The 10,975-nt window shown below is 43.6% G+C and overlaps 1 protein-coding gene across 1 annotated transcript in view; it reads right to left on the reverse strand.

Annotated features, from left to right (window-relative positions):
- The window catches only part of dnah9l (dynein, axonemal, heavy polypeptide 9 like), a 42,583-nt gene extending 33,913 nt beyond the window's left edge, over positions 1-8,670 (reverse strand). Inside the window, exons 1-12 of the mRNA XM_072683592.1 lie at positions 8,391-8,670; positions 7,808-8,062; positions 7,128-7,297; positions 6,779-7,001; positions 5,490-5,606; positions 4,406-4,492; positions 3,708-3,866; positions 3,182-3,265; positions 2,081-2,239; positions 1,406-1,528; positions 1,184-1,306; positions 474-698 (exon numbers count right to left, since the gene is read on the reverse strand). Of these exons, the coding sequence (XP_072539693.1) occupies positions 474-698; positions 1,184-1,306; positions 1,406-1,528; positions 2,081-2,239; positions 3,182-3,265; positions 3,708-3,866; positions 4,406-4,492; positions 5,490-5,606; positions 6,779-7,001; positions 7,128-7,297; positions 7,808-8,062; positions 8,391-8,648 (1,983 nt within the window). The 5' untranslated portion in view covers positions 8,649-8,670. The remainder of the gene's footprint in view (positions 1-473; positions 699-1,183; positions 1,307-1,405; positions 1,529-2,080; positions 2,240-3,181; positions 3,266-3,707; positions 3,867-4,405; positions 4,493-5,489; positions 5,607-6,778; positions 7,002-7,127; positions 7,298-7,807; positions 8,063-8,390) is intronic.
- Positions 8,671-10,975: the final 2,305 nt, after the last annotated feature.

Consider the following 10,975-nt stretch of genomic DNA (forward strand, 5'->3'; position numbering starts at 1 on the left):
TGAATGAGTCCATAAATGATGTCGTAATGACAGTAAAATCGCCAGAACAGCTTAATCTTTTTTTTTCTCCAAAAGTGATTTCCAATTCCCACTCACTAGCTAGAACTCCCCTTAACACACAATGCTACTAGTGCTGGGAGAGTGAAGGCTACCAAGTGCTTTCTTACACATAAGGCTTCACATTTCAAACTGCTGCTAACACATCATCACTGGACAGCTCAACACATTTGGAGGAGAATGCTAACAGCCAATTCTGTTGCACCAGCCACCTGCAGTGGCTAGCAACATGCTAAGTGATGGAGGGAGAGGGAGGGCCACCCTACAAAATACGTGTGATACACTGTAATGATAATCAGGCATCAGGATCAATCAATCAGTCAATCAATAATTCAGTCCCAATTTCTACATTGCACCCATATCTGTGCATCTTTTTAAATATTTATATTTAAATATCCAGCAGATGCTGTGTGTACCTGGAAGTCCAGGTGGATGCCTTGAAAGCGCTCGGCATCCTGTGCCAGCTGGTTGCGAATGTCTTCTGAGTTTGTGAAGATGCTTTGTAGGTGAGCCCAGGTGCGTTGCACAGCCAACCAGGTGCCAATCACCAGGTCTGCCAGCATCAACCGCCTCTGCCATCCACTCACCTCTACCAAAAAGTACTCCACATGTTTGCTCATCAAAATGTTCTGCAGCTGCACCTGTACAACCACACACACACACATTTAGCATGTCAGATAGTTAGGTCAGGTTAAAAAGCAGATGCACATTATGTTATCCGGGTGGGGAAGCTGTTCTTTTAGGCTGACCTGGGGCCAGTATTCTCTCTTTAAAAAACTGAGAATAAGATGTAGGTAGTAAGGTATCAATATACACCGATCAGCCATAACATTAGTATTGAGTAGCGCCACAACAGATCAGACCATTTGAGGCATGGACTCTGCATGACCTCTGAAGGCATCCTATGGTATCTGCTGGCACCAGGACATTAGCAGCAGATCCTAGAAGTCCTGAAAGTTGTGGGGTGGGTCCTAGAGCTTCAATGAGCCTTAGGTGCCCCTGGCTGTTTCATTGGTTGTCCTTTCTTAAAGCACTTTGACAACTGCTGTAAGTAATCTGAACAGGGAAGCTTTTGCATTTTGCTGTAAATCTCTGCCTGTTGTGTATTTTTGTAGTGTAGCCCCACCTGGTTGTCCTCCAGCGTCTCAATTAGGTTCTCATCAGCTTTAAGGAGAGGGGTTCCAGTGCTAGAATGAGTCTCATATGACAGTGACATCACTGACCATGTCTGCTTGATCTCACCAAGAACCTACAAGACACAAACATACATACACACACAGATAATAACTAGAATTATATATTACTGTCCTACTGTCTAAACACTCCACCGTCTTTATCTTATATGCACCTTCTCAATGGCCATCTCCTTCACTGCTTTGTCCACAATGTTCTTCACCTCTTCCTCCACACGGTGGAGCTGCAGCTCCAGCAGATCCCCCAGAGTGGTGTTCTCATTCATTATAAAGCTCACCTGAGAACGAGAGAGTGTCAGAAATAAAGACAAGCAATATGACATGTCTTCCGTTTTCTAAACAAAGAACTAACAGTAAAGATCTCAGTTTAGTTTAGATCAACGTTGAACCACACATAGGCACTACATGGACAAAAGTATTGGGACACCTGCTCATTCATAGTTTCTTCTGTTTCAGGAACTGTCTCTACTGTCTAGGGAAGGTTTTCTACTACATTCTAGGCCGCCACTGTGAGAATCTGATTGCAATCAGTGACGAGAGCGTTAAGGAGGTCTGGATGTTGGATGACCACCACCCCACCTCATTCCCAACTACCCCCAAAATTACTGGCTAAAGCACCATCCATCATTTCAGAGAACACAGTTCCTCCACTGCACCACAGTGCAGTAGGTTCATGTTTATCTGCTCCAGAGAGTCCTATTCTATTGTTAATACTTCTCTACAGGGACTAAACAAGCTGTGTGTGCATCTACAGTCCTGTACTCTAGAAAGTAATGTGGATCTCTCCAACAACCCTCTGTAATGTTATGACTGCGTTACAGATGCTGTACCCCAGTGGTGTGCATGAGCTGTTGCCAGTGCCGCTCTCGGACCGCTAGGTTCTGCAGTTCATTAACAGCTCTCAGTGATGTCAGCAAGTTTTTAACAGTTGACTCCAGGCCAGTGTAGACATCCCACACGCGTACCTCCTTATCTAGAGTCTTCATCTCCTGCAGACACATTACCTCAATTTTACAAACACAACTTCACTCATACAATACCTTTAATCTCCAAGCTGACTATTCTGCCTATTAGTGTGATACAGAGCAAGCTTATACAAAAAAGGAAGGAAGCACCATGCAATAATTTGGGCACCCCAAGGCATTTGAGCTCTTAGATAACTAATAAGTTCTCACAGCTTAATTAGATTTTCACAATTATTATTAGGAAAGGTCAGATGGTGCAAATTTCAATGGTTCATAAACACTGACTCCTCAAATCTTGTCCCAACTATCAGCAGCAATTGGCAGCTGCTCAGAACTCTAAAAACATTTATAAGTAATGCCCAAAAAGCAGAAGGCTATGATAGCAAAGCATTTTTAGGTAGCCGTCGACTGTTGACGACTGTGGTCAAGTCTAGGTCCGGAAGACCTAGAACAGTTAGAACACCAAGACTTTCAGTAAAATTGAACAACCTCTTGAGTGGTGGTGCACTGTTCTACTGTGCAGTGACCCCTGAACAAACATGACCTTAACATAAGATCATCAGAATCATCAGAGGAAAACCTTTCCTGTGTCCTTACCACAAAATTCAGCAACCAGTGTTTTCAAAGGACCATCTAAACAAGCCCTGGTGTATTTTGGAAGCAAGTCCTGTTAACTGCTGATGTTAAAATAGATCTTTTTGGACACAAAAGGGCAAAAGGGTGCAGCATTTCATGATAAGAACACCTCTCCAACTGTTTAGTAAGGGGGGGAATTAAAACTATTCTTTGGGCTTGTGTTGCAGCCGGTGTCCGTGTCAACCATCATTTACTCACTTAGCTATTTATTGTAAAAATAAAAAGGAGTGCCCAAACTTTTGCATGTCACTCTATATACCTCTGTTATATGTGATCAATAAATAAATGTGCATATCTATTTTGAACAGAAAGAAAATCTGCGACCTGCACCTTAGCAAACCTCCTGAGCTCCATATCCATCTGCTCCACATTGATCTCCTTCCATGGTGTCTTAGTCCAGTCTGAGATGCTGGACTACATTACCCAGCATACCCACAGAAGAAAAGGTTAACAGAGGTTAATTCAGTTCTGATTACTACTAAATATCATCAGAATATTTTGTTTAATAACAGCCATTCTGACATACACTGATCAGCCATAACATTAGTACCACTGACAGGTGGAGTAAAAAACATGATCATCTTCATCTACAGTGGCATCTGTAACGGGGTGGGATTTACATGTTAGTCAGCAAGTGGACAGTAAGTTCTTGAAGGTGAGGTACTAAAATCAATAAAAAAGGACACAGATCTGAGCCACTTTGACCTTTAAACCCACAGGAGTATTGCAAGGTTTATCCCCATTCCCTTCGGCACCACACAAAACAATACATTGTCTGCACAACCATAGATTATGTGGAAAGGAGTTTAATACAGACCTTCAACCTGACATGTAAAAGAGGCTGAATTGTGATTACCTTGACAAAGATCACCATATCCCAGACTGCTTTGACTAGGATGAGATCAGAGCGACATTGGCGGAGCTGTTTGTAGTCAGGGAAACTGACTTCGAACAGATTTGCAGTTTCCTGCAGTTTAAGCATCTCACTCTCCAGATGAGCAACTGTGCGGTTGGTCTGCAAATGCACCCAGAAACAGACATACACACAAATGGATCTCAGATCATCATTTTTCCCAACCTGCAAGTAACTTACAGCTTACAAATCAATGAAATGCTCCACTGACCAGTAATACGGAGAATAGAGTCTACAGTGTATAGCTGCTGTGGGCTGAGTGCACTGCTAACTACTATGTACTATGCAACTGTGGTGAAGCGGGAAGTACAAGAACTGCGTAACGCTGCGTAACCCAAGTCATTTTTGTGTAAAATCCTGTAATATTACTCTACAACCTGAGTCCACATGCTTCTTTCACTTGTTGAGAAATGCATGTGTAAAGTGTGTCCTTTAGAGGTGGCTTAAAGCACGCATTACACTTCCAGACCGTAGGGGGAAGCCAGGAGCAAGAAATACAAATTCTATGTAATGTTGCTCTAATAGGTTTTGTCCAGGTTGTGGAATGGAACTACTGAGCACAACAAGGTCTGTAGAAATGAGATATGTACACAATACACTTACACAATACAGTATACAAACAAACACAGCAAAGGGAGCACCTTGTCAATGAGCTTGTATGGTTCCTCTATGTTGATGCGGAAGATGGGCTCCAGGCGAAACTGCTCTCTGAACTCATGCTGTTTAATCTACACAAAGACACATTTATAAGTACTTTGTACTTTGTAGTGCATTTCATACCTTCTTTGGCCTCAAGATGCTTAAATACGCCTAATAATTAACATAATTTGGACAAAAGTGTTGGGACACCTGCTTATTCATTTCATTCGTTTCTTATAAAATCAAATGGAATAAAAAAAAGAGTTTATACTGCTTTTGTTGGAGTAACTGTCTCTACTGCCCAGTAAAAGCCTGTCTACTAGATTTTGGAGGACTCACTGCTGTGAGAATTTGACTGCATTCAGCAACAAGAGCGTTAATGTGGTCACAATGTTGGTTGATCACAACCCCACCTCATCATCATCAACTCCATCACATCCCAAAAGTACTGGATGGAGCACCAACCATCATTCCAGAGAACACAGTTCCACTGCTCCACAGCTCAATGCTGGGGGGCTTTATATACCCCTCTAACCCACGCCTGGCGTTAGGCATGGTGCCAATAGGTTCATGTTTATCTGCTCCAGAGAGTTCTATTCCTATTGGCTGTACTTCTCTAAAGGGACTAGAAAAGCTGTGTGTTCGCACTTGCCCATATGTGTCAGCAATGGGTGCAACATAGAGTAGGTGAATGCATTCACTGGAATTTATGAGAAGTTACAGAGCGGGGTCGCCGAGTGCTGAGGCGCTTAGTGCATGAAAGTCTCCAACGCTCTGCTTCTACAATAACTGCTGAGTTCCAAACCTGCTGTTAGAGCTGCAAAGGGGGGCCAACTCTATATTAATGTTCACAGATTCAGATGCGGATGTTATGTAGGTGTAATGTGTAGGTGTCCCAATATTTTTGTCCATATAGTGTATGAGTTGAGTGAAGCTAATAAATTGCATTCACGTTGGCACATTTAAAACATATGAAATAAGTTGGTTCATGGGATAGACAAGGATCTTACACTTGGACTAAACACTTAGGTAAGGAAGCTTACATGGAATTATAAGCCACTCTTTTACAGTCTGATCCTAGCTTACCTCAAAGCGGACACACTTTCTACGGATGACGGCAACCTCGTTGGATTGCAGAGGAGCAACCTCATGTTTTACAGTGAAGGCCACCTTCTTCAGATTTTTCCATTTGTCAGGTAGCTCCTAAAAAAAGACCATGCAACAGTGTAGTTAGTGCATGGATGGCTAATTCCTGTCCAGAATAGCCAGAGTTCGGCCAGGTTTGGTGATATCTTGTTCTTTTTTTATATTTTTTTTTCTTTCCCAGAACACAGTTGATATTTAAATAAAGGTCAATTAAAGCAACATTGTGTAGCATTTTACTTTACAGCTTCAAATCCACTGTGATGCTCTACTGACCTGTAATAGGGAGAGTAACGTCTTTATCTTTGTTACTGTGGGCTCTGTGGGAACTGCACTATGCAACCCTGGTGAAGCAGGCAGTGTAACGATGCTTATCCTATCTTAGTCATGTTTGTTTAAAATCCTATAACATTACTCTACTGCCTCAGTCCACATGCTTCTCTGCCTGTCAGCGATGTTTCTGTACCTCTCAGTCTGCCCAGAAATGCAGAAAAGTGTCTCTTTTAATGGTCAAAGTGTGAATTACACTTGCTGCCTGAGCCCAGGAGCAAGAAATGCCAATTCTCCTATAAGGCTGCTTCAACACTGGATGCTTTTAATGTATTTCTAGTAGTTCCTCTGAAGGAACAGTTTTTATTTTAATCAATGTTTCAGCCCACACTACCTGTGACAGACAGCACAATTCACAACCGCTCTGTGTTTGATGCAATTCCCAAAGAAATGTCAGAACGTTGCCACAAGAGGGCGCTGTTGCGTTGTCAGAAATGAAAAAACAACAAAGTCTAAAAAAACAAAGGATGCAAAGAAGTGGCTGTGGACAAATAACACTCCCCTTGCAGAGCAAGCTCAAACAAAGTCATGGTGATAAGCCCAGCTGTCAACCACTGGAACTTCGCAATAGCTCCTGTGATGCTGGCGAAGAATCTGACAAATCTCAGATACAGTTCGCATTAAAAAGAGTTTTAATCGGCTATGTTGAGAAAATCAGATTTGTGCCACTGCTGTGTGAACATAGTCTAATTGGTGTAGCTGTAGTGGTGTGTTTGCCCAGCCAGGGAATCAAACCCTAGCCTACCATGGGGAACGCAGTGTTGCTGCCTATAACAAAAAAACACTTTCACTGGGCTTATGTGACACTGACACAAGAGAAGAGAGAACATTATTCAGTGTGCTTTTTGGCATTGGCCATTGTATACAGGGGTGTGTGTGTGTGTATGTGTGTGTGTGTGTACCTCAAGCAGAGAGTAGATGTGCTCTGGTGGCTGTTGGCCGTAGGTCTTCAGCAGGTCTGCAGTAGATTTGAGTGGTTTGAACTGCTGCTCAGTGTTCTGCTGTCTGTCTCTGATTGCCATCAGGTGGCCCATAGTTTCCACCAGCCCAGCATAGTCTCCATCCCTTACACTCTTCCCCAAACCATGTTCAGCATTCTCAATAAAGCTCGCCAAGTCCTGCACACTGAGGAAGAGAGAGAAAGAGAGAGAAAGCGAGGGAGGAAGAAAGAGAGAGAGAGTGTGTGAGTGAGAGAGAGAGACATTTATGTCTTAGTCTTTGTCATAAGAACCCAAATGTGTCCTGGGTTACCTATCATTGACGTGGTTCAGCAGGTGCTCTTTGAACATCCAGCTCCATTTCTTGATGGCGCTCATGAGGGAGCTTTTAAAAGGTTTGATGTCCACTTGACACCAGCCGCAGAACACCCTCTTCTCTTCTAACACCCGCACCTTCTCATACAGGCTTTCAAACTCACTGATCTACACACACACACACACACATATATACATGAGAATACAGCCATACAAAGATGAGAACACAGACAATCCATAAATATGTTAATATGATACACTTTGGGGTTATGACGGTACACAGACGTCACTGTTCCGAAAAAAAAACCCCTAAATGCTTGGGTTCAACATTTCAGAACAGCAGTGCAAGCTACAATCAGTACAGTTAGCTTCTGTGTGTCATCTGCACTCACCACAGTCACCAATCAGCTTGAGTTAAACTTAGCATATCATATTGCTATATTGCTATCTGCTTTTAGCTTAAGGTTTTTAAATTCGTACGTATGTATTTCTTCCCAAAACTCACTTGCACTCACTTGTTTTTTTACGCAGATTCTGACATTCTTTTCTTATTTGGGATTTGTTCAGTTTACGAGGACAAGCCCAGACTTTTTGTCAACAATAATTTAAGGAGATTCTCAGGTAAATATTGATGAATAAGGCCAACTGTTCTTAAATGTGTCACTGAAAGATCCTTACTTGTTCTTTAAAGTGGTGAAGTTTGGGCGGGTTCTTGGCCAGCTCATATTCAGCATAAAGCTCCACCTCTTCCATTGAGAGGGCATGGCCATAGAGTAAGAACTGTCTCATAAACTCCATCCGGTCTCCGGACCAAAGGTAGCGATAGGAGCTGAAAGAGTTCTGGAATTCTTTGACCTTAGCGATGGCTCCACGTGCACGGCAACGAATCAGCTGAGCCAACTCCGATAACTCCGGTACCTGATCTATGTCCACCTGCAATGAATAAAAAAAAATAAATCACAAGTAATGGGACACCTGCTCATTCACTGTTGCTTCTGAGTATTAAAAAAGAGGTTATCCTGCTTTTGCAGAAGTAACTGTCTCTACTGTCCTGGGAAGGCCTCATTTTACATTCTGGAGCATTGCTGTGCAAATTTGATTGCATTCATTGACAGAGAATTCAAGATTATGATTATAAATAATATAATTATAATTATAAATAATTATTATAAATTATTATAAATGTTCTTCAGAGACTGCCTTCTAATGACATACACACACACACACACACACACACACACACACAGGGAGCTACACCTACCTGGTAAGTCTCTGCCTGTTTGTGTTTGGCAACCCTCTTCATAAAGGAGGCCATTCTGAAAACATCCGCTACCATCTTATCAATAACATCATAGAAGTTGTCCTTTTTGGACAGGTCAAGCGAGGGATGAAATGTCATGTCTGAGGTCAGGGTCAGCTGAACCTCGAACAGTGGTGAAATGCGCAGGGCTGGGTCTGTGTTCTCCACCAGGTACTGTAAAGAACAGCGAACAGAGCTGGTGAAGCCCGCCAAGACCATACGGTCTACATGATCTGTGTAAGCTTCCCAGGATGCAGAGTCCACATCAGCACGCAATAGAATGGCGTTCTCCTGAGAGAGGGTGAGAGAAAGATACAGAGAATAAGAAGCGAGAGAGACACTGGTTATCCTCTGGATAACCTCCTGGTTCTCACTGGTCTGTTTTGTAGTTGTTAAATCTACTAATTTATGGCATTTGGCAGATTCTCTTATCCAGAGCAATATACAATAGAATCAAGTTACACTGTTGGGAGTCTTGCCCATGGACTAATTGTCTAATCTAAGTATAGTGTGGTGTGGTGTGCTTGCCTGCCCAGAGAATCGTAATTGAACCCTAGTCCGCCACAGAGAGGGCGGTGCTGTTACCCACTGCACTACTCCAACTACGCTTACACAAACACACATAAGCTCACTGGACAAAACAAGTTTTCCCAGCACAATTTTGTCTCCAATACCTCTGATGACAGCAACATTCCTGGTAGGTTAAGGTAGTATCTTGAGTCTCCTAAGATCATTCCTGTCCATTTTAGCTCACTCTAACTGACGAGCAACATCACCAGACCTCAATCCCAATTCTTAAATTGGAACGGCAGGTGAAATGCTGAAACAGGCACGTAGCGTTCTAGAGTTCTGAGTATTTGTGCATCCAGACACGCATCCAGAGACGGAGAGGAACCGTCTCTAGACACCAATACTTTTTATCTTTTTAGTAGACTAACTGAATTTTTGTTCACTTCCCTGAAGCTTACCAAAGTGCAGCAGAGTTTGAACACTAACGAGGGATTCGATCCAGCATACTTGTGCACCTCAGCAGGTTAAGTGTGTTCCAGTTTACCTGTACAAGTGTGTGTATCTTCTCTCCTGTGTGTGTCACCAGTCTGTACTGGCGCTTAAAGCTCTCCTCCACATCGGCCATATGAAGCAAGTTGCCACGGTGACTGCTCCTGCGTGTGATGCAGGCAGAGTGGCTGAACACTCCCATCAGCCCCTGCAGGGTGTCCAGGTTAGCCTGGCTTCTCTGCACGCGCTCCGCCACTGCATGCACCAGATCACGTGTGCTGCACACAGCGACACACAGTATGTTTAGTGCTATATTTAGTTCCACGCACTGGCCAGCTCTGGTCACACCAATATATATTATACATATTCATGCATGTTTACACGTGTTTCACACACACACACACACACACACACACACACACACTTTAGTAATAAAGTTAATATTGTTGTAAGTAACGCGATTCATCCAACTTCCCTCGTTACACTCACTCTCAACATCTGGGACTGTGGCTTTCTTAAGCACTTGCACCATATTCAGTCGGTGCTGTGAATGAGCTCTGTTACCTCTGTATCACTGCGTTTCATGGTCTGCTTATGGGAAAAGCATTCTGGTCTTGGCGTTTCCTGTCCTGTCTCGTTTGTGGTAACCTTGGTCTCTTGTTAGGCCTTGTACCCTACTAAGGTTTGTTTTGTTTATCCTGCCTTAGCCTTAGCCCTGCTTCGTGTCTTGTTTTCTGCCCTTTCTGAAGCTCTGCTTCGTGTCTTGTTTTCTGCCCTGTCTGAAGCCCTGCTTCATGTCTTGTTTTCTGCCCTGTCTGAAGCCCTGCTTCGTGTCTTGTTTTCTGCCCTGTCTGAAGCCCTGCTTCGTGTCTTGTTTTCTGCCCTGTCCGAAGCCCTGCTTCGTGTCTTGTTTTCTGCCCTGTCTGAAGCCCTGCTTCGTGTCTTGTTTTCTGCCCTTTCTGAAGCTCTGCTTCGTGTCTTGTTTTCTGCCCTGTCTGAAGCCCTGCTTCATGTCTTGTTTTCTGCCCTGTCTGAAGCCCTGCTTCGTGTCTTGTTTTCTGCCCTGTCTGAAGCCCTGCTTCGTGTCTTGTTTTCTGCCCTGTCCGAAGCCCTGCTTCGTGTCTTGTTTTCTGCCCTGTCTGAAGCTCTGCTTCATGTCTTGTTTTCTGCCCTGTCCGAAGCCCTGCTTCATGTCTTGTTTTCTGCCCTGTCTGAAGCCCTGCTTCGTGTCTTGTTTTCTGCCCTGTCTGAAGCCCTGCTTCATGTCTTGTTTTCTGCCATGTCTAAAGCCCTGCTTCATGTCTTGTTTTCTGCCCTGTCTGAAGCCCTGCTTCATGTCTTGTTTTCTGCCCTGTCCGAAGCCCTGCTTCATGTCTTGTTTTCTGCCCTGTCCGAAGCCCTGCTTCGTGTCTTGTTTTCTGCCATGTCTAAAGCCCTGCTTCATGTCTTGTTTTCTGCCCTGTCTGAAGCCCTGCTTCATGTCTTGTTTTCTGCCCTGTCCGAAGCTCTGCTTCATATTTTGGTTCTCCCTTTGTCCCCTCCTGAGC

Source organism: Salminus brasiliensis, chromosome 7, assembly GCF_030463535.1.
Source record: "Salminus brasiliensis chromosome 7, fSalBra1.hap2, whole genome shotgun sequence".
In the NCBI taxonomy this organism is placed as follows: domain Eukaryota; kingdom Metazoa; phylum Chordata; class Actinopteri; order Characiformes; family Bryconidae; genus Salminus; species Salminus brasiliensis.